Genomic DNA, 23786 nt, shown 5'->3' on the forward strand with positions numbered 1-23786 from the left:
GCTTTTGTGGACCACTTGTGGCCCTCGAGCCCTCCGCTCATCTGTATAAAATTAGCAAATGAGCCAGAGGAGCAGGGAGCCATCAGCTGGCCATCGTCTGAAAACCGTCCCTAAGTTTATTAGGGTATTATTAGTAGCAAGTGAAAAAAAAAAGTCACCTGTGTATGGCTGCTGACTCTGGAATCTTCAGATCTGTTTGGATGAATCATTACCTATGACTTTCACGACAGGAATCTGATTTGACTAATCATCCAACAGAGACTTTTATTTCTGTCTTCCAGCCTGTGAAATCTGTCAGGTTCAGTTATTACTTAAGCAACAAACAAACAACTGCCTCAGGAACATACTTATCTTCTAGGGGTGCTTGCTGAGTATTGAGTAACTAGAACACACTCTGTCACCCACATGCCCCTTGTCACACGAGAAAAGTGAAATTGCTGTTGGATGAATGTAAACGTGTGGGTGTTTCCAGCAGTCAGGAGTCTGGCCAGATGTAAATGCTAAGGAGGGAAGTGAACCCCGGGGCTTTCCCTGGCCCGCGGCTGAGATCCTTATTTGGTAAAGCTACTACCTGCTCCCTGGGTCCCAGGGCCAGTCTGATGGTGCGGGATCACAGCAGGGGAAGTGTAGCTGCTGGCGTCCCAGCCCGAGGTGATGAATGGAATTCCAGGCAGCTGGAGTCATGCTGGCTTGGGACAGTGGCTTGGACACCAAGACGTCCAATGACAGACATACTAAGCAGCAGCACTCATGGCAATTGGTGCACCCACAGAAATGTAACCCACATCTCGGTTTCGGGAGCCGAAAAATGGAAAGAATGTTTAGGGAGAAAAAGAAAAAAAAAAAAAGGAAATAAAATGATAGGCAGAGGGTAATTTATTACTCTACGGGTCTGTTCTGTAAATAGTTTGAGACCCTGGAGCCAGATGGTGCTGCAACTCCTCCAACCAGGAGTCACGTTAAGAAGCACGAGTGGGCACAAAAACTGTTTTTCAAGACACAATTTCAATGTTGGCTTGAGGGAAGTGGATAAGAGTAAGTTTGCTTAACATTCCTGACTAGAAAGAAGCCGTCTGCTCGCGTCCCCTTGATCAGAATTCGCATATCGCCCCCAAGCGGCCAGCCGTGGAAGCGCCGCAGCAATTGGGAGAACGGACTTGCCCGGGGGACTCCGGGGCCGGCAGCTGCAGAAAGGATGCCCTGACGCGCCGTGGGAAGCCGAGCCCCGTAGCCGCCCTGCTGGCCGGCGCGACACCTTACTCACGTCCCTCGCGGGGCGGGGTCAGGCGGAGGACAGGCGTGGGGCGAGGGCAGGAGCGCGGCGCGAAGTGGGCCCCACGGTCCCCACCCCACCTGGATGGATGGACGAGGGTCAACAAGTACCCAAGAGGGAACTCCTTCAACAACTGATTTCCTCATGGTCCTATTTACCCCGTCGGGCTCATTTTTTCCCGTACAAACGGGCTCGTGTCCACCCTTCAGCCGTCGTGCAGGCATCCAAGGGAACGGGTTTGCCTGAAAGCCCCCCTAAGGGTCTTGGGTGAGTGTCCAGAGCCCCGTCGGCTCGGGATGCGCCCAGAGCGCATGGGGCCGCGCGGCGCCAGAGCCAAAGTGCTGAGCCCATGAGCGCCAAGGCCGCGTGGGCGGGCACCTAATTTTCTGAGAAGTTCCAGTGCTCCTCGGCCCGACCCCCGCCGCCCCCCTTCCCCTTCTAGCTGGAAAGTTGTGCGCCAGGCAGCGGGGGGCGGAGAGAGGAACCCAGACTGGCCCCCCCTCCCGCTTCCTGCCCGGCGGCCTCCCATTGGCCAGAGGAAACCCCAGGAATGTGAGCGCCTCTTTAAAAGCTAGCGGCTCCTCCGCCTCGCCAGCCACTGCACTCGGGCCGCCAGTCGAGTGCCCACCCAGGAGAGCTCTCCCCGCGCAACCTCCGATCCCTCGGCCTCCGGGCGTACCGCCCTGCCCGCGCTTCTCCAGCGCTCGGTCCCGTCGCTGCGCCTTCGTCGCCGGTCCCGGCCGCTGCACCCGTGTCCACACAGGTAAGGAGTCCCTGGGCGGCCGCCGAGGACCAGTGCTGCCCTGGCCATCCACCTGGAGCTCCCAGGCTTCAGCGCCTCAGGGACCCCGGATCTCATACTTTCCGCTTTCCCCATCCTGTCCCTCCCAGCCGCTGGGGGACTCTTCTCGTGGAAGGGCTCCAGAGCCATCCTCTCCAGCCCTGGGGTTCACAAACCAACTCGCCAGGACACCCCAAGATTTTCTTCTCCTCTTCTTCCCTAAACCTTTCTATCAGTCCTCTAGAAAAGAGTTTAGACTGCCCCCGTGCCCTCCCTGGGCCCCCAAACTGTATCTCCTGATGCTGCTGTTTACCCTCAACTTCTTAAGAAAAGCACCCCGCCCCCCGATTGTTGGTCTTGCCCCACAATCTCCTCCCCTCAACTCTCTCGTTTTCTTCCTGCGGCCTTCTCCAAAGTAAATACTGTTGCCCCTCATTCCCGCAAACGTGGAGCCAAAGGGGGATCCCCAGGGACCCGGCCCCAAGCCCAGCCAAGTTTTGCCCACCCGCCCTGCTTGGCTGCCTCTGACCCTGGGCTCTGTGCTTCTTGCTGCAGGCTCCCTGCTGGGCACAAACAGCTCCACCATGGGGCTGGCCTGGGGACTCAGTGTCCTGTTCCTGTGGCATGTGTGTGGCTCCAACCGCATTCCAGGTGAGTCTGTATAATACCTTTTGAGGGGGGAGGGAAGAGGAGGAGGTCCGGTTACCCCAGGTGTGCCTCCCTCCCATGCACTCCTCTCCCAGCTGCTTCTCCCGAGCCCTGACCGAACGTCGGGATGCAGGTTCCCTGTGACCCTGGTGTTTATTCAGCTCTTTCGGTGGCTGTCAGGAGCTTTCACCCTGTCCCTCTGCCCCACACCACAGAGCTGAGCCCCACCCCAGGCCCAGCCCAGAGAGCTCACCGTGTGTCCTGCTCTTGTCTAATAGAGTCTGGGGGAGACAACAGCGTGTTCGACATCTTTGAACTCACGGGGGCTGCCCGCAAGGGTTCTGGACGCCGACTGGTGAAGGGTCCTGACCCTTCCAGCCCAGCTTTCCGCATCGAGGATGCCAACCTGATCCCCCCTGTGCCTGACGACAAGTTCCAAGACCTAGTGGATGCTGTGCGGGCCGAGAAAGGTTTCCTCCTCCTGGCCTCCCTGAGGCAAATGAAGAAGACCCGGGGCACGCTGCTGGCCGTGGAGCGGAAAGACCACTCCGGCCAGGTCTTCAGCGTGGTCTCCAATGGCAAGGCGGGCACCCTGGACCTGAGCCTGACCGTGCAGGGGAAGCAGCATGTGGTGTCGGTGGAAGAAGCACTCCTGGCGACTGGCCAGTGGAAGAGCATCACCCTGTTTGTGCAGGAGGACAGGGCCCAGCTGTACATCGACTGTGAGAAGATGGAGAATGCTGAGCTGGACGTTCCCATCCAAAGCATCTTCACCAGGGACCTGGCCAGCATTGCCAGACTCCGCATCGCCAAAGGAGGTGTCAATGACAATTTCCAGGTGAGGCCTCTTCAATTCCTGGTCCGTGGGGTCGACTGATAGGCAGCTGATCTGCCAGGAGGGCAATAACAGGAGAGGCAGGGGTTCTAGAACAGGAAGTACTGCCTGTGCATTAAAGCAGCGGTTCTCACACTTTAGGGAGCATCAGACTCACCCGGAGGGCTTGTTACAATGCGTACTGCTGCACCCCACCCCCGGAGTTTCAGATTCAATAGGTCTGGGATGGGGCCTGTTAATTTGCATCTCTAACCAGTTCCAGGGTGAGGTTGGCGCTGGTGTTCTGGGGACCAGACTTTGAAAACCACTAAAGGAAACAAGAAATGGTTTTCCTGTAACAGCCTGTTCAAAACCTTAAATATTCCTTATGCTCTTCTCAAGGAAATAACTTATTTCAAATGTGTTCCACCAATTACAATATTGCTTGAAGTGGATACTTTTATGAGCAGAATAAATAACCACTTTGCTATTTGATTCCTCAGGGGGATGTAACCCGGCTCAAAGAAAAGATTAAAATAGTGGCTATTTGCTGCTGCAGCTTCTTCCATGCTTAAACGTCTAGATCTTTGTATCTGTGGCTTTGAAACTCCCACATTTAACTCTCTGACACTGGAGAGTGTCATTATATCCTCCGGTCTCAGTATCAGATTCCATTTCCTGTGTCTCCAAGTAGGCTGATAACTGAATTCTTTGTAAAACACTGAAGACTTGGCACAAGATACAGTTAAGATTTTTGAAGTTGTTTGGCAGTTCGTGCTGGTGTGTTATTTTGACATGGTGATCTTAAAAGGGAGTTCTTTGAAACTTCTACAACATCGATTGTGTGCTTTTCCTAGCATAAACAGTCCCCCCCACCCACTGACCCCTGCCCCCCACCAAACGTCTACAAATAATGTGTGTCCTCTGCCCACAGGGCGTGCTGCAGAATGTGAGATTTGTCTTTGGAACCACACCAGAAGACATCCTCAGGAACAAAGGCTGCTCCAGCTGTAAGTATCCTTCTATTTTTAGGGCGTACAGGGAAACTGGGGCAATTCCACCCAAAACGAGTTGAGAAACGTATGCAATGGTGGTTGTGCATAAATTACCCCGGGTAACATAGTTAAGAGGTATATAAAGGTGACCTCCAACAGCACACACACGCATCCCATCCTCCTGCATCCCTCACCCAAAATGAAATGTCTTTTACGGCTAGGAACCCTGGGGACTGACAGGTGAGATCTTCTACTTGAAGATCCTCTATAACTTTCCCCATCGTGTTCCTCTGTTCCTTGGCAGCTACCAGTGTCCTTCTCACCCTTGACAACAATGTGGTGAACGGTTCCAGCCCTGCCATCCGCACCAACTACATTGGCCACAAGACAAAGGATCTGCAAGCCATCTGCGGCATCTCCTGTGACGAGCTGTCCAGCATGGTCCTGGAGCTCAGGGGCCTGCGCACCATCGTGACCACGCTGCAGGACAGCATCCGCAAAGTGGTCAGTGGCCTCCGCCCCCCGCCCGCTAGCACGAGCCCTCGGACGTGCACCGCCGATGATGCTGAGCGACTGAAAGTGAGGCTGGGCGCTAATGACCTTTCTCCCCCTTTTAGACTGAAGAGAACAAAGAGCTGGTCAATGAGCTGAGGAGGCCCCCGCTCTGCTACCACAACGGAGTCCAGTACAGGAATAACGAGGAGTGGACGGTGGACAGCTGCACTGAGTGTCGCTGCCAGGTAAGGGGCTCGGGAGACTGAAATACGAATACATGGTGCATCTGAAGCCACAGTCTCTGGGGAAAGGTCCAGATAGCCACATAGGCCCTTTTTTTTTTTTTAAATTAATTTATTTATTTATGGCTGTGTTGGGTCTTCGTTTCTGTGCGAGGGCTTTCTCTAGTTGCGGCAAGCGGGGGCCACTCTTCATCGCGGTGCGCGGGCCTCTCACTATCGCGGCCTCTCCCGTTGCGGAGCACAGGCTCCAGACGCGCAGGCTCAGTAATTGTGGCTCACGGGCCCAGCTGCTCCGCGGCATGTGGGATCTTCCCAGACCAGGGCTCGAACCCGTGTCCCCTGCGTTGGCAGGCAGATTCTCAACCACTGCGCCACCAGGGAAGCCCCTCACACAGGCCCTTTTTATGTTCCATGGCCTGATAACCCAAGTGGTGTCTTTTTCTTAAGATGCAGTTATGACATCTATAAAATCTTTAAATGCCCAAGAGTTTTTCGAAGTCTTAATGATACCCCAGGCTAAGTATCTAAAACAACATATCAACTTAAACATCTCAGTAACTTACCTGCTTTAGTTCAAGGACTAAGTGTTGAATGTCAGGTTAAGTAAAACCTAGTTGAACTTTCTTCCCCCCGACCCTAATTCGTATTCAGCTATGACACGGAGATTCTTTTAATACAGTACTGATTGCTGTTCAAATCACTTAGCCCAACATGTGAGGACAGAACTGTCCACTTAGCTCAGATGGCACTGCCTGCAGTGTGTATGTCCTCCTGGCTCCCCCCGCCCACCCTGCAACGCCAGGGGCAGGGGAGTGAAGGGGGTTTACCTGACTCCTTGAGCAAAGTCAAGCTGAAATACAAATCACGGATTGCTGGATTTGGGAGTCAAATTTACTAAATTCCCATTCTTGTCCAATATAATATAAAGCCAGATCTATACATGAGAAAATAACGATGCTCATTGATCTTCTTTTCCCCATAAAGATACAATTTAAAACTTTTAAAGTCCTGAGTTTAGGCTGAGTTTCATGAGTTTGATTTTTAGATGCAGAGTAATAGATCTGACCCAGGACGTTCAGTGGTTCCCGCTGGAGAAACTCTTCACGCTGTCCTGTGCGTGAGAAAGTGACTAAGTGGCAACTAGGAAAGCTCTCTCCAAGGGGTGGAGTGACAAGTAACCAGCACCAGAACTGTGTCTACAGTACTGGTGGTTGCCAGCATGACAGAGGCAGATCTTCTATTAAAATCATTCCACTACAGCACTTACAGCCCTGACCACGTTTCAACCTGTAATGGAAACGTTTCAATATGTAAACTTCGGCTTGCAATATGCCTCGTAAACCATGTCTCCCTCACTCTTGCCCTGCAGAACTCGGTTACCATCTGCAAAAAAGTGTCCTGCCCGATCATGCCCTGCTCCAATGCCACAGTTCCTGATGGAGAATGCTGCCCGCGGTGTTGGCGTAAGTTCTTAAAACTGCATAATCATGCTTCAGCGACTGGATCAACTGTACATAGTGCTTGAGCCCCACCCCCATCTCCATCAGATGCTTTTCATTCAGTTTCTTGCTGCGACATCTGGTTAACGGATGGCTTGTCTGCTGCAGAGAGCCAAAAGTGCCATTATGACTAAACTTGATGACCCCCCTGGATCATAGTACAGGCAATAATCTTGGTAGAGCTTATTGCGAATGATTCTACGCTTTGAGGAAAGAAGGGAGGAATCGGTAGCGGTGATAGCCCTAAGTTGACTGCTTTTAGAATTTGACCTTATGGCCTAGAGTCAAGAAAAATCCGCTCACCAGAGCAATGGATGGCTTTGGTGCGAGCATTGGACTTAATTGGGCCTGAAAGTTCTACCCATTTTGTATACAGACATAAGAGACCTAAGACAAAACAGCAGTTTGAGTGTCAGGGCCATAAAAGAAATAGGGCACTGTATTGTTTCATGGTATCCAATCCCTGGCTTTTGTTGATAGTATGAATTAATCACTTTGCTGAGACAATATAGTAGGTACAAATCATAAAAATGATTCATCACAACTAAGATAAATAAGACGAGTAAGTAGCACTCACCCTTCACACCCACACCTCCCACACCCCCTGCACCTACACACACTGATCACAACTCAGGATAACCAGTCCCCTCCAGCGATGTTAGTGATGCCAGCACTGTCATAATCATTTGTATATCACTTTCTGTTCAGCATTCACTTCAGGTGTGGGTTAAAGGGAACAAAGCCAGCGGGGGACTGGCGGAGCTCTGAACTTGAATCAGGAATTGCTAGGAAAGCTTCCAGCTGATGGCAAGAGAAAACAAGTTCTCTGTCTCGTGTCAGATACGGCTAGACGTGACTGTTGTCATCGTGCCTGGGCAGATGATAAACAAACGTACTTTCCTCTTGTGAAAATATGTGCAGAAAAGGTCCCAAGTGCTAGGGTGAGAGAAGCAACACACTGACTAACCTCATGACCTAGCTGGAGCCACAGCCAACAGCAGCTCCACTGCCTTCAAGTTCATCTGCCATACACATGGTCTCTGGCTCCCCTGAAAGGCAGAAGTGACTCCTATAAGTTGCCTAAAACTCAAGTATTTTTGGAAGCCTGGGACTGGAGCTGCCTACCGAAATATCTTAAGTCAGAAAAGGGAAACTCATTTGAAACGCAGACAGGAGGAGAGAGGGAGTGATGAATAGGAACACACGCTGGGAAAAGGCGCAGCTGTACCAGCCCAGGCAAAGCATGCAACCGCTCCGAGGCTGTGCACAGAATGACCTGGCATAAACCCCCTGGCCGCCGGCCTAACAACTACATTGCTTGTCACCCTCTAGCAAGGGAAGAAGAAAGTCCTGAGCAGAGCAGTCTAAAGAATAGCTTGTTTTAATGATTGCACGCTAAATGCGCCCATGTCCTCTGCAGCCAGCGACTCTGCGGACGATGGCTGGTCCCCATGGTCTGAGTGGACCTCTTGCTCTGTGACGTGTGGCAACGGAATCCAGCAGCGCGGCCGCTCCTGCGACAGCCTCAACAACAGATGCGAGGGCTCCTCCGTGCAGACACGGACCTGCCACATTCAGGAGTGTGACAAGAGATGTAAGTATTTTGGCCACTTAGGGATGTGGAGAACTGACCTGTCCTTGTCATCACCAACAGCAGCTCCATAACACAGAGGTTAAGAGCACAGGTTCTAGCCTCTGGATCTAATCCCAAGTCTCCCCCTTATCTGTGCACCCTTGAGCACAACTTACCCTCTCTGAGGCTCTTTCCTCATCTGCAAATCGGGGGTAAGAATAGTTCTTCATAGGGTTAGTTTGAAGATTTTGTTTAGATAATGCATTTAAAGGCACTAGCACAGGGCTTGGCTCATGGGAAGCACCGTATAACCATCTGGTTTGTCCTTTAGTTAAACAGGATGGCGGCTGGAGCCACTGGTCCCCGTGGTCGTCTTGTTCTGTAACATGTGGAGACGGTGTGATCACAAGGATCCGGCTCTGCAACTCTCCCAGCCCCCAGATGAATGGGAAGCCATGTGAGGGCGAAGCTCGGGAGACCAAAGCCTGCCAGAAAGACGCCTGCCCCAGTAAGTGCATGCATCGCCTGGCAGCAGCTCTGCCCAGCTGGCTGCCTGGCATCTGCAGCTTCCAGCTCGGTGGGTCATGGACGGGGAAAGGTTCCTTCCTAGAGAAACAAATAGAAGCACAGTCTTGCACAGCGCAGCAGCTTCTTTTAATGGAAAACAGAAAGAACAATTTCAGACTCACCCTCTTCCGGAACATTCTTTCCATGTGTCAGGGTAGCATGAACAAACTCAGGAGAGTCTCCTGTGAAGGTAAGGTGTTTGAAAATCGGCCTTAACTTTGGCCTGTGGTTCATTTTTTTTTTACAGTCAATGGAGGCTGGGGACCCTGGTCACCGTGGGACATCTGTTCCGTCACCTGTGGAGGAGGGGTGCAGAAACGTAGCCGGCTCTGCAACAACCCCGCACCCCAGTTTGGAGGCAAGGACTGCGTTGGTGATGTGACCGAAAACCAGATCTGCAACAAGCAGGACTGTCCCATTGGTAAGCCATGCAGCCCAGGACAAAACCACTGGATGCCATGGTCAGCATTCACAGGGGTTCAGCTTTGAATGGTCCTGAGTGATTTGATCACTCTAAAATGCCAGATGGACAGCATAATCTCAACAAGCTATCAGTTGTATAGACCCTACAATATTTTACACCCTGGTTTAAGTGTCCAGAATGGCAGTTACTGGGCAGCAGCTGAGACTCACCATTTGCCTGTCTCTCTTGTCTCAGATGGATGTCTGTCCAATCCCTGCTTTGCTGACGTCAAGTGTACCAGCTACCCTGATGGCAGCTGGAAGTGTGGTGCTTGTCCCCCGGGCTACAGCGGAAATGGCATCCAGTGCAAAGATGTTGATGAGGTGAGAAGCTGGGAGTTACCAGACCTAGGAAAGCAGCTCACCTGTCCTAGTCATTTCCTTTGGCAGTGTTCTCTAAACACGAAGCAAACTGCTGTTTCTTCCATAGTGCAAAGAAGTCCCTGATGCCTGCTTCAACCACAACGGAGAGCACAGGTGTGAGAACACAGACCCCGGCTACAACTGCCTGCCCTGCCCGCCACGCTTCACTGGCTCGCAGCCCTTCGGCCGGGGCGTGGAACATGCCACCACCAACAAACAGGTAGAGCAGAGGGGACTAGTAGACGGGAGTGAAGGAGGGGTGTCCTTGACCGAAAGAGCCACGAAAGGGGGGAACGTCATCTTATACCCTTCACAAGAAACAGGGAAGGGGGTGAGTGGACAACCTAGCCCTTAGAAACGGGACTAGAAAATCCACTGTACCTCCAGCAAGAAAAACAGGTCCATCACATCTGACAATGCTGCTCTGGAACAAGTTGTGAGTGGATGGACTTCTAAGTGCCTAGGTGCTGAGCAATTTCAAGGAAGACGCACATAGAGCCATGTTAGCCTGTAACCTGGACATCCCCAGGGGAGGATGGGGAGGACCCACACTCTTCCCATGGAGCTCTGTCTGTTCAGAGACGATGGGGATCTGGGTTCTTGGTTCTGTGGTGTCTGGGGACTCTCGAAGGCTCTGCCTTAATGTCAGGATGTTGTACCCTCAGGTGTGCAAGCCCCGCAACCCCTGCACGGACGGCACACACGACTGCAACAAGAATGCCAAGTGCAACTACCTGAGCCACTACAGTGACCCCATGTACCGCTGCGAGTGCAAGCCCGGCTATGCCGGCAACGGCATCATCTGTGGGGAAGACACAGACCTGGACGGCTGGCCCAACGAGGACCTGGTGTGCGTGGCCAATGCAACTTACCACTGCAAAAAGGTAGCCCCCCCTTTCCTCGCCCACCTCCAGAAAGCCCTTATCAAGGGAACAGGCTGAGGAATTTTAAATGCTTAAAAGTCTGAAAATGAAACTGAAAGATTAAATCATCATCCAAAGGCAGAGCAGCCCTAATTCTTATGAATATTAAATCACTTGGTGCCAAGAACATGAATGGGGCAGCAGGCCCTATGGGCAGTTGTGTTCCACAGTCGATTATGTTGTCCAAAAAAATATTCACTTCTCTACCAAGTACCAGCAAGGCATGGCTGTGTTCCCAGCATGTACAAAGTCTAGAGTGTTTATACAAATTATGTTATTTATACATATATATGTGTGTGTGTATATATATGTGTGTATGTGTGTATATATATATATCCCCCAAGAAAAGTTTTTTTTTGTCTTCCCATTAAAAATACATGCTGTCACAGAGCAGCATTCAGTTCTATCTACAGTGTTTGAGTGCGCTCTCTGGTGCATGAGCTGAGCAAAAGGCATGCAAACTGCAGCTGTAACGTGTCTTCTCTTTCCAGGATAACTGCCCCAACCTTCCCAACTCAGGGCAGGAAGACTATGACAAGGACGGAATCGGCGATGCCTGTGACGATGATGATGACAATGATAAAATTCCAGATGACAGGGTAAAAAACGTTTTCCACTCCTCTTTCAGCATTTGTATTCAGCAACAGCCTGTAACACCTAAAGATTCAATGAAATTACTGATATCTAGGATCATCAGAAGTTATTTGTTGTTTCAGTAGTTTGAGGACATAGATCTTGCCAAGAGAATGTTTAAATGAGGGTTTTGTTTTTCATCACAACCTTCCCTCCCCCGAGCTGGAGCAAGAGGTTACAATATGTGAAGAAATGACACTTTGCTCCCCAGATTGGTTTCAAATGTCTTCTCTAAGTCACATTGAGATTTTCTTTGAGCGCACTGAGAGCAGTGATGTTGAGTTTCTATTTACATCTCACTGACTCGTAACCAACAGGAATTCATTTTTCATTCATTATGTCCTGGCTTTTAACTTTTGCAGTGACCATTTTACAGAGGACTCAGTTAGTATATCCACTAAATAGAAAATAATTGTTGCAGATTTTCACAGTTTTATAAATATTCTGCATGTGGTTTGAGGCTGGCTTCATGGACCATGTTGTAAAATGCTCCGCTTCTTCTCTTTGCAGGACAACTGTCCGTTCCATTACAACCCAGCCCAGTACGACTATGACAGAGACGACGTGGGAGACCGCTGTGACAACTGCCCCTACAACCACAACCCAGACCAGGCTGACACAGACAACAACGGGGAAGGAGACGCCTGCGCGGCAGACATCGATGGGGATGGTAAGGCGCTCCCCGACTCCAGCGGGCCCGAGTGTCTCTCACTTGGCTCTCAACCTTGAGCGGCCCTGGCTGTTAGTGTGCGATTTGGTTGAAACAGCTGAGGCTGGAGATTCCAGCTCTCACCTGTCCCCTGTTCTCTGCAGGTATCCTCAATGAACGGGACAACTGCCAGTATGTCTACAATGTGGACCAGAGAGACACTGACATGGATGGGGTTGGAGATCAGTGTGACAACTGCCCCCTGGAACACAATCCAGATCAGGTCGGTGGATTCCTTTCAGAATCTTTCAGTAAAGTGTTAGAATATCCCTTCCTAGGCCTCTAAAAAAACAGAGGAGTTAAATAGAGTTCAAACACTTCCATTACCATGGCTCTCAGCGCTCTCATAGCCAATTGTAATATTTTCATGTGAACAGTTTGCCTGACATGAGTTCCCCGCAGAGTCTCATAGGTCTTTAGTGTGACAGTCTTGTAATGTCAATCCTGTCTTCTACAAAAAGGTCCATGCGACTTGCTCAGCGGGATCTACCATTGTTAAGATAAATCATACAAAGCAGAAATCTGTGACTGACGACTCTATGGGAATATTAATCATATTTGAAACTAAGAGATGGAAGAAAATATCCCTAAGCACAATATACAACCACTTTCATGGCTAATGATATAATCTGGCTGCAAGAAATTCAAATTAAAAATAATTCCCCAAAACTGGAGAAATCCCTATTTCTTTGTCATTCTTCAAGTGTTTGGCATTGCAAGCAGATAATTCTCCATAGCACTGCTAGGGAGTGCTGCAAATAGACATCAGCCAGAACAAGTTCCTTTTCTTGTTTCTTTTCTTGTGTAATTGCTCATCATTATTTTCTAGCTGCGAAAGTTAAGGCATTGTTCCGAAAACATAGAAACCAGCTTTTGAAAAATGGGAGTATTTTTAAAAGATTCAAGAAATGAGAAGTCCAGCTGAGCTCCTAATGTTTGTTCGTTTGAGCTCCTATAAAACAAAAAGCAACAGGATGAATCTCTTTGGGGCCATAATGGGAAAGCATGAATGATCTGGGATAGCTTTCCTGATCAAATGGCATTGAGGGTCATCTACTTTGAGTTTGGATCTTACTATAAATTAAACCTCAATGCCGTTTAACCTCCCTGGATGACTTTTTGGTTCTTCAGATAATAATAAAGTTTATAACAATTAATGAATCATGTAAAAATCTTAATGGCAAAGAGCATAAATACTGGCAAGAAAAATTTAAACTTGTGTATAAATAATCCCTAGGCATCCCATATACACTGGATAATGTAAAAAAGTACTCTGAGAAATACAGTTTTGAAAAAATTTAGAATTCTGACTACCTGAGCCAACAGTTGACAACCATTATGGACTAGAGATATAAAACCAAATACCTAAAAAAGAAGAAAATAATTGATCCCACCATATGGATTACCCAGTATGTATAAAAAGCAGTGCCATGTTGCCATGATTTAATGACCTAGAGTAGACACTGACGTGTCAACAATTTCCTAATTGAAAACTTAAATGGAAAATAACAAATTGTACCCAAAGAATTTCATTTATCATTAAAATATAAGCAGTTAACATGGCATTCCATCCTTGGGGATTAGATAATGCTTTCTATTTAATTTTATTTAGACAGTTTTCTATTTAAACAAAAAAAAAACAAATATCCCTATTAAAACTGTCATATGAAAACAAGAGTCAAGAAGAAAAACATTTAAAATCTGTTCATATGACTAGCTTTTGGCAGTGGCATATAGACTTCAAATGTCACTGGCCGAATCAAACACTAGAGAATCTTCCATAAGTTCTCTTTAGCATCAATGATTCATACTCCAGTTGACCCTCTGTTTCTGTCTCTTTCAGCTCGACTCTGACTCGGACCGCATTGGAGATACCTGTGACAACAATCAGGACATCGATGAAGACGGCCACCAGAACAACCTGGACAACTGTCCCTACGTGCCCAACGCCAACCAGGCCGACCATGACAAGGACGGCAAGGGCGATGCCTGCGACCATGACGACGACAATGACGGCATTCCTGATGACAGGGACAACTGCAGGCTCGTGCCCAATCCTGACCAGAAGGATTCTGACGGTGAGTCACTGGAGCCACTTTTAAAGAGAGTCACTGAAACCATGGCTGTCTGGATTCAGGAAATAAAAACAAAGCTGAATGCATTTAAGGCTGAAGAGACCAAATGTCAGCTTTGACAAGACAGTGAATTTCTGGCACCGGTCACGGTTATTTCAGAATTTCACTGAACTCTTGCCTTTTTGGCCTCAGGTGATGGTCGAGGTGATGCTTGCAAAGATGATTTTGACCAGGACAACGTGCCAGACATTGATGACATCTGTCCCGAAAACGTTGATATCAGTGAGACCGATTTCCGCCGATTCCAGATGATTCCTCTCGATCCCAAAGGGACATCCCAAAATGACCCTAACTGGGTTGTACGCCATCAGGGTAAAGAACTCGTCCAGACTGTCAACTGTGATCCTGGACTTGCTGTAGGTGAGTAGTGAGTTCTTCTAACAAAAGGCCAATGCATAGAGGGGAAAGAAGCAAATGTAAAAGCTGGCAGTTATCTGTGTCCCCATGGGTGCTAAAAACGCCTAGGAATGTAACAGAGAACCTCCTGAAGGCTGCAGGTTTTAACCTGGGTCTGGCCTCCTCTTGCAGGTTATGATGAGTTTAACGCTGTGGACTTCAGTGGCACCTTCTTCATCAACACCGAGAGGGATGATGATTATGCCGGATTTGTCTTTGGCTATCAGTCCAGCAGCCGCTTCTACGTTGTGATGTGGAAGCAAGTCACCCAGTCCTACTGGGACACCAACCCCACAAGGGCTCAGGGATACTCCGGCCTTTCTGTGAAGGTCGTGAACTCCACCACGGGGCCTGGCGAGCACCTGCGGAATGCCCTGTGGCACACAGGAAACACCCCCGGCCAGGTGAGAACAACACCCTGCAGAAGGGGGAGAGGTGCCAGACCAGCACAAGGGACGCTGTGCCTTGGCCAAGCCTCCCAACAGGGAATCTTAGATATCACGTTCCCCGCATCACCAACTGCAGCGTTAAGTTCTGCTTTGAAAAAACATCCTAGGGTCTGAGAGGGGAGCCCACTTCAAATCCAAAGGCAGTTTTAGCCTCTTCTAACAAACAAATTAAAGTTTCTCTTCTCTCTGCTTTATATGTACATTCAAGGCTACATATCTAATGAAAAAGGCCTTCGGAAAAAAATCCTACATTGCAGCCCTCTAATTTAGGTCAACTCTGTACCTTTCAAGCACCGTTTCTCATGGAATGAAGTATAAATCTCATAATGAGGCTGTTTCAACCTTTTCGTTTCCTTTTCCTCCAGGTACGCACGCTGTGGCATGACCCTCGTCACATAGGCTGGAAAGATTTCACCGCCTACAGATGGCGTCTGAGCCACAGGCCAAAGACGGGTTTCATTAGGTAAGATTGCTCTGATTAAATTTCACTTAAGTCACACTGACGGGAGAGGAGGAGAGGACCAAAAAGCAAGGGTGTCACTAACGTGACTTCCTTTTTCCTGCAGAGTGGTGATGTATGAAGGGAAGAAAATCATGGCCGACTCAGGACCCATCTATGACAAAACCTATGCTGGCGGTAGGCTAGGGTTGTTCGTCTTCTCTCAAGAAATGGTGTTCTTCTCTGACCTAAAATATGAATGCAGAGGTAGGAGCAAAATGACAGTGAATATACAGTTGACATCCCTAGTTCAGACCAATACCAAGAATGCCAATCATGGGAGAGGCTGATTTAAAGGCTGTTTTAGAGAAAGGGTTATTTATATTTGGCTGTTGAAGGCATATGATAAAAAATGAAATAGTGCCTATGAACTGCGGCTTATGAAGTCCTGAGTCCTTGTGAACCATTTTAATTTAGCAATCTCTGTCCTCTTCATAGCCAGCGCAAAGTAAACTGCAGACAAGCTCCTGTACAGTTCAGACCCCAGCAATAATACCTAAAAATTTTTTAAATTTTACATTTCCATGTCTTGCACACCACTTAGTTTTATTCATGCCATTATGGCCCAGGTTGTCTTTCAGAACCTTTCCCTCTTGGAAAGGAAGGGAAAGGAGTATTGCCTTCATAATGGCATGTTAAATTAATTTTCACTACTAACCTTTGCTCTCTTTTTCTCCATTCTTTTTCATTTAGTGGTTACTTAAGCTCTCACTGAGTCTAGCATTGGGTCTCCTACAAAACAGGTGCTTAATAAACGTTTACTGGGCCAAGGCTTGGCGCCAACAAGATGAAGCACAGTAAAAAAATATGGTTGCTGTTACTTAATATTTAAATTATGGTGTGATCTTTGAGTCTGAAGTTTTAAAATAAAACTCCCTAGAGTTTTAACACTGAAAGACTTAGAAAGCACAGCATAAGTTCTAGAAGGTTATGCAGTGTCAATCTCCTAGCAACCATGTTCCAACACACTAACGTGTAATTTTATAAGCTGACAATCTTAAAATATGCTTTTGACATTATAAAAGTAGAGCTATGCCTACGTTGTTAATGTATTAAGGGATATTAAGATGACAATGCCTTGATGAATTAGTTTGTTTATGTACTTACGTGTTTGTCTATTTACTTAACAGATTCCTAATCATCAAACTGTTGATGAAAAGACTGATCATAACCATTGCTGGTATTGCACCTTCTGGAACCATGGGCTTAAGAAAACCCCCAGGATCACTCCTCCCTGCCTGCCTTTGCTCTCTGCTTGCATCAGTGTGGACTCTTAGAGCATGTGACTTGCCTCAAGAAAATGCAGTTTTCCAGATCAGACTCAGCCTCTGAATGAGAAGAATCTTCCAAGGATATAAACAATGACTTTGGTTGGCTTTTGAAAAAGCAAAAGCATCCACTTGCTTCGGTTGGAAGGTGCCTGTCCCACTCTGCTTTTGTCAGGGCAGAGGGCGGTTGTGAGGCCAGCTCTGAGCAGTGGACTCCAAAGCGTTTTCAGGCGTGTGAGGGAAGGGAGGACTCGCTAGAATTGACAAATAAAACCAACCCTGACCTACTCCCTCGGGAAGGGGGGGGGGGGGGGGGCGGGGCCGAAGCCCTAAGGGGAGGGCGCATACCCAAGAGACGATTGTATGAAGAAAACATGGAGGGACTGTTACATTTTCGGTACTAAATCATTTTCAGGGGAAAGACTGTTGATGGATTTCATGATGCTGACCCATGTTAGCTGATTGACCCACGTAAATAGGCACTTAAATAGAAGCAGGGAAGGAAGGAAAAGACTGGCTTGTGGACTTCCTCCCGGAGTTCCACCCCTTACACATCACCTGTAGCAACCAGAACAGGGAGTAAGAACTAAAGCAGCACAAGGCAGTGCTGGCTGCCACTGCCTGGTTATATTGAAACTGTCAGTTGTATTCCAGACGTAGCTTCTGCAGATGTAGCAGGGAAATAAGAAAACCTACCATCTCAGTTAGCACTGGGCTACCTCCCAAGGGAAAGGTAGCCGTGCTTGTATTTTTATGGTTAGAAAGGCACAAAATTATCAACTAAGACATTCCTTTTCTCTCTTTTTTCCTGAATATCATGGAGTTTTCCAATTTTCTCTTTTGGACTGTAGTTTGGTGTTTTTGTTTTTTTTAAACAAACATTTTACAATGTAAAATATTTATTTTTTACTTATTCTGGAGGATCTGTCTGAAAGACTATTCATGGAACAGGAAGAAGCATAAGCATATCATCTTTGCTACAAGTCTTCATGACTGTAAGATTGTAAATACAGATTATTTATTAACTCTGTTCTACCTGGAATCTAGGTTTCATATGGAAAGTGTTTGAGAGCTGGTAGTTGAGATTGATCAGCAAAACTTTCATAGGAATGGCACAAGGAAATCAGCCCGGCAAGCTGCTCTTCATTTTGTGCTTAGACTGAATGATTTGGGATTCTTCTTTTTTCCTTTATTTTTTCAAGTGGAATTATTTGGTTGTCCATTTGCAAGTGTTTTTAGTTTGCAAAGAAAGCCAGGAGGGCTTTAATACTGTTTTGCTCCATCCCTTGTGCCTATTTCCAGGGAGATGAAAAGCATCTACATTTATTATTTTTGCCTTTTTCCAAAAGAAAAAAATGACAAAGGTGAAACTTGTATACAAATATTACCTCATTTGTTGTGTGACTGAGTAAAGAATTTTTGGATCAAGCAGAAAAGAGTTTAAGTGTCTAACAAACTTAAAGCTACTGTAGTACCTAAAAAAAAAAAGTCAATGTTGTACATAGTATAAAAATTCTTCGCAGAAAAGTATTCCCAAGAAGGAAATAGCATTGAAATGTTAAATACATTTTCTGAAAGTTGTGTTTTTCTATCATCTTGTATACCATTGCTTTATTTTTATAAATTATTTTCTCATTGCCATTGGAATAGATATCTCAGATTGTGTAGATATGCTATTTAAATAATTTATCAGGAAATACTGCCTGTAGAGTTAGTATTTCTATTTTTATAAAATGTTTGCACACTGAATTGAAGAATTGTTTGTTTTTCTTTTTGTTTTGTTGATTTGTTTTTTGCTTGTTACCCTCCTCCCTGTTTTTACTATTTGCCAATACTTTTCTAGGAATGTGCTTTTTTTGTACACATTTTTATCCATTTTACATTCTAAAGCAGTGTAAGTTGTATATTACTGTTTCTTATGTACAAGGAACAACAATAAATCATATGGAAATTTATATTTATACTTACTGTATCCATGTTTATTTGTTTTCTGGCTTTATGTTGTGAGGTATGGGTAAATTCCATCCTCAAACCAATAGAGTATGTACAAAAAGAAATCACAGTAAGTAACAGGAACATTCATATTTCCTATACGATTTAGGAAGGCTGAGTTGCTTAGATGACATATTTGCTGGATTTGTGGACTAGAAGAACAAAACAACAAATTAACCTGTCATATTAAAAACACAGCAATGAGAAATGTCCCCCCCAAGATGTGGGACCCAAAAGGATACAAGTTCATATTTTACCAATGTCACTAAATGTCATTTATTGAATCCTTTTCAAAGTCCAGTTCTGTTTCTAAAAACAATGAAAGAGGAAAACAGAAGTGAAGCACATAGAATTCACAGCTACATCTTCCGAGCCATGAATGAGGGCTCTGGGTGGGCAACACCATTGCACGTTGTGGAGAAGCTTTAGAAACGTTAATGGAGGAAGAACTGTCCTTGAAAAGTTGGGTCAAACTCTACAGGTAACACTTTTTGGAGAACGACTTTGACTTTGGTCAAAAACAGATGACTACAGAGACAGGTCGAATTTGGAAGAAATCCTAAAAATATATATACATATAAAAAATCAAATTATTTTGTGAAGAGAAGCCCAATGCCTTACAATAAGCAGAACTTGAGTTTCAGGTGGGCTAACCATGAATGTAGAATACTGGCCAATTTTTAGTTTTAATAAGAACAGGTAGAATAAAAAAATTTATGAGTAGGTTAAAGGTCTCGCTTTGAGATCCATTAAAACAAAAAGGACTGAGTGAGACAGACTCTTTTTCCCTTGTTGATCTTTCTCTCTCATTCTAGAAACATCTATCTAGGGTAGCATAGTCATATATAAGTATAAATTGCCAAATCATTTTATGGTATCCAGGTGAAGAGTCAGGAACTAGAAGGTGTTGGTAATGGTTATAAAATTTGGAAAACTGATTTGAAAGAAATAATTCTTTGAAACATGACATCATTCACTCTCAGAGCAGCTCAACGTGTGAAGTCTTGGGAGAGAATTCCAATTCACTTTTAAGTAACAGAACAAAAGTAACTCAAAATATCAAGATGGGACAGAAAAAAGTGTCTGGGAACAGGAGGTTTTTCCCAGGCATGCTGCATATTCACTCCAAGACTGACCTTCGTATCAGGTTGTACTAAAATACAGGATTTGTTAAAAATTAAAATTATGCCATCAGGGTATAGCTTTTTCCTTCTATTTTATTGTCATGCGTTTCAAAGAGTTGGATAGAACGGCAATAAACTTTAGGTCCTCTGGGAATTGACAATAAAGGTGATGCCAGTAATTTTCTTGAGGAGTCATAAGTAGAAAAACCTCAAATTTTAAGATCCTAAATTCATTCCTGAAATGAATTAGCTCTTGCTCTGTTATATCTTTTCTTCTCTCGCTTGTTCTGGGGTAAACACTCAGGTCTAAAAGAAACCTTAAAATAAAAACTTATTTTTTAATAACATTTTCTTTCCTTATCAGGGCAACCTTTTTTTTTTTTTTAATCTGGAGCCTTCATGTTGAATATATTATACAAATTCAGCTTGCCAGTTCTTATCAGAGGTACCTTCAGTTGACATGCTATGGAATGGTGTCACCTCTTTTAATGGTAAAATTCACTACTTAAGATCATTCTGTTTTCCTTTCCTTCTCTTAAACTCTTGTAACATAAAGGTTCACTCTGCCCCAAATACCATTTGCAGGAACAGTTTATAAAGGCATAAGCTCTCTCTCCAACATCTATCTCCCCCTCCCCTTCTCTCCCTCTTTCCTGCTCTCCCTCTCTCCCTCCCTCTCCCTCTCTTTCTCTCTCTCACACACATACACATACAGGTCAAACACCAGAAGCACATGGGTTTAGAAAGCCCCACTCCTCTGAAAGGCTTATGGGCAAAAATGGCTCCTCTCTATCACCACTGCAAATCCCCATCCATATCACCTCTCTCCTCTGATTGTTCTGACCCAAACCCTACAACACACATGTCACTCCTATGAGAGTCCAAAATCATGACTTTTAACCTCTGCTGGCAACCCACAGCAAAACTCTTAGCATCAAGACAAATTACACTGTAGCACATTAACTTCATCAAGAACCACTGCTGTTTTAATATAAACTGAAAAAGAAGGCTAGAAAAAGAAATTGCCTATCAATTCTTCTGAAAACAGTAGCTATAGAAGTCTTCACTTTAAAAAGTCAAGCAAATTTGACATAAGCAATCACTAATATTATCCAATATCAGTAGATGAAAACATTCGAGCGAAAAATAATAATGCTACGTATACATTATTCCAAATTTCGTTAAATGCTGCACAATAGCTCATTTTTTTTTTTAGAATCAGAAATAAATTGGACTTCTAGTTCTAATGCCAATTCATCATATGGCGTGCTGACGTAAAATGTTCTCATGAATCCAGGCTACTCACTTGTAACTAACAAACCCTCTCTCTTAAAATAGTACCACAGGTTACTTTTTTTTAAGTAGCTGATCTTTATTTGCTGCATTGTAAAAGGCAAACTCTGAAAGAAAATAACTAAATATAATATATGTAATAATTCAGTCAAACTTCTGCTTATGAAAAGTACTAATAAGACAGCAAGGATAGCCTAACATTGCTTTGTTGAGAAAATTCGTTTCTCTCCACGGCAAGTTGTACTTACTTAACAGGCATTAGACAGGAGGAAAGAAGGGAAAGCAGGGGCAAAACTACAATTCATGGTGATCAAATCTGTCTAAATCACAATAAAGTGGCAACGTATAAAATCAAATACGAAACAATCATAGCATTTCAACTAGTTTTAACGTAGCACACATACATAAAATGTTGGTTTCTATAACGTATCCCTGATGTTGCAAATTTAGCAATAAAAAATTTCCCCAGGAATTTCAATGAAGAAAAAACACTGAACAATTATACCACGAGTCTCAAAAATATCAAGGAAATGTGATCCAGAAAGAGAGAATCCAAACATTAAAATCATCATTTGAGGAATGGTCTCTATAATGCATTCATTGAATTCAAAGAATTTGGAAAAAATGTGATTTAACTTAATTTACCAGCTTTCTTAAAAGCACACCCCAGCAAGTCTTTGCTTAAGATTCTTTACATTCTTCTGTTGCATCTTCAGTCTCCTGTTCATCTGCACATTAAAAACAATAACCAAATATGTCAGAAATCTGTGCATAATTAAGAAAAACCATCAGCCTATAAAACACTAAATCCTTTTACACATGAGACAATAATCACATTCTCATTTAATATTGGACAGCTCACCACAAGCTGCATACAAAATTTACAAGAAAAAGTGAGAGATAAGGTGCCTGCCTTCATTGAGCTTATAGCTGAAGGAGAGTTTTTTGGGTTTTGAGAGCTAAAATGGTTATGGATTTGGAGACAGGCATAAATTTTTTTTTCTTTGTACTAAGTTTCTGGGAAGCAGGGTGAAACCAAAAGTAAATGTAAATATTACAGTTAGGGTAGATAAAAACTAATCACCTTTCATTTCTTTAATGTGAGAAACAAATTGTGACTCTAACAGAAATGGAATGGAAATATTCTTCTTAGTGAGAATGTTATCAGAAAAGGCAGAACTGACAACAGCACCAAATAAAAGAAGACAATAAAATAGAATCAGGAGAAACTGGAGCCCTCACACACTGCTGGTGGGAATGTGAATGGTGCAGCTGCTTGGGAAAAGTCTGGCAGTTTCTCAAAAGGTAACCAGAGACCCAGCAATTCTACTCCTAGGTATGTGCCCAAGAGAAATGAAAACATACATCCGCCTAAACACGTGCACACCAAGATACATATAACAGCCAAAAAGTAGGAACAACTCAGATGTCCATCGACTGATGAATGGATAAAGAAAATGTGGTAAACCCACACAAAAGAATATTATTCAACAATAAAAGAGTAAAGTACTCATACATGCTACAACATGGATGAACCTTGAAAACATTATACTAAGTAAGAAGCCAAACACAAAAGGCCACATATTGTATGATTCCATTTATATGAAGTGTCCAGACTAGGCAAATTCATAGAGTCATAAAGTAGATTAGTGATCACCTAGGGATGGGGGGTTGGGAAAAAATGGGGAGTGACTGCAAGTGTTTTTCTCTGGGGTAAGGAAAATGATGTAAAATTGATAGTGGTCATGGATGCACAATTCTGTGAATATACTAAAACCCACTGAATTGTATGGTATCATTGAACGGTGGCCCCAAAAAGGTTATGTCCACATCCTAATCCCTGGTACCTATGAAACTTATCTTACTTGGGAAAAGGGTCTTTGCAGACATAATTAATTAAGCATCTTGTGATAAGATCATCCTGGATTATCCAAGTGGGCCCTATATTCATTAACAAATGTCCTTTTAAGAGAAAGCAGAGGGAAATGTGAGACACACGCAGAGAGAGAAGGCAATGTGAAGACAGAGTCAGAGACTGGAGGGATGTGGTCACAAAGCAAAGAAGCCAAAGAATGTCAACAGCCTGAGAAAGTGGAAGAAGCAAGGAAGCAACCTTCCCTAGAGCCTCCAAGCAGAGTATGGCCTTGCTGACACCTTGATTTCAGACTTCAGGCCTCCACAACTAAGAGATGATAAATTTCTGTTGTGATTATTTGTTGCGGCAACCACAGGAAACTAACACAGGTATTTAAAATAGATGTCAATAAAGCCGTAATTTTAAAAATCAACCTAATAATTAAGGGTAAATGATTTGGATTTTCAGAGAGTAAAGTGAGAAATGTAGTGATAGTGTCAATGCGTGGAGAGGAAACAGTAAACAGGATGTAGAGGAAGGTGGGATGGATGAGAAGTGCACCTCAGTAGCCCACACATGTGATGAGCGATGATAAGACCACAGCCCCACACCTTCATAAGTTCTAGTCCTTCTATCTGGAGTGTTTTCCCTCTTGCCCACCCAGTAAATGACCACTCATCCTTGGAGGCTCAATTCAAATGCCACCTCCCCGTCTCTCCAGTGTTCATCATTCCCTCTAGTGTTGTCAAATACTTTGTCAGGAAGCTCTTATATTCTACTTGTCCCACTATGCTGCGA

General features: G+C 45.1%; 2 protein-coding genes across 9 annotated transcripts in view; one reads left to right on the forward strand and one right to left on the reverse strand.

Moving 5' to 3' along the window:
* Positions 1-1861: 1861 nt before the first annotated feature.
* THBS1 (thrombospondin 1) lies at positions 1862-18687 on the forward strand. The gene is made up of 22 exons (XM_082442929.1): positions 1862-2036; positions 2610-2705; positions 2981-3540; positions 4451-4526; positions 4816-5015; positions 5129-5251; positions 6618-6711; positions 8168-8341; positions 8652-8828; positions 9135-9308; positions 9546-9673; positions 9780-9932; positions 10378-10596; positions 11127-11234; positions 11779-11938; positions 12082-12200; positions 13821-14055; positions 14245-14472; positions 14641-14912; positions 15323-15420; positions 15524-15663; positions 16587-18687. The coding sequence occupies exons 2-22, from the start codon at positions 2639-2641 to the stop codon at positions 16592-16594; spliced, it is 3513 nt and encodes a 1170-aa protein (XP_082299055.1). The 5' UTR covers positions 1862-2036; positions 2610-2638; the 3' UTR covers positions 16595-18687.
* Positions 17583-23786, reverse strand: part of FSIP1 (fibrous sheath interacting protein 1) — a 210588-nt gene continuing 204384 nt past the window's right edge. For 6 of the 8 annotated variants that reach the window (XM_082443074.1, XM_082443073.1, XM_082443076.1 and 3 more), the window contains one exon: positions 17583-21861. In XM_082443074.1, coding sequence (XP_082299200.1) covers positions 21815-21861 — 47 coding nt within the window. In that variant the 3' untranslated portion in view covers positions 17583-21814. The remainder of the gene's footprint in view (positions 21862-23786) is intronic. The other 2 variants (XM_082443069.1, XM_082443072.1) reach the window with 1 other exon arrangement.

This window comes from Balaenoptera physalus (assembly GCF_965194825.1).
Source record: "Balaenoptera physalus genome assembly, chromosome: 2".
Lineage (NCBI taxonomy): Eukaryota > Metazoa > Chordata > Mammalia > Artiodactyla > Balaenopteridae > Balaenoptera > Balaenoptera physalus.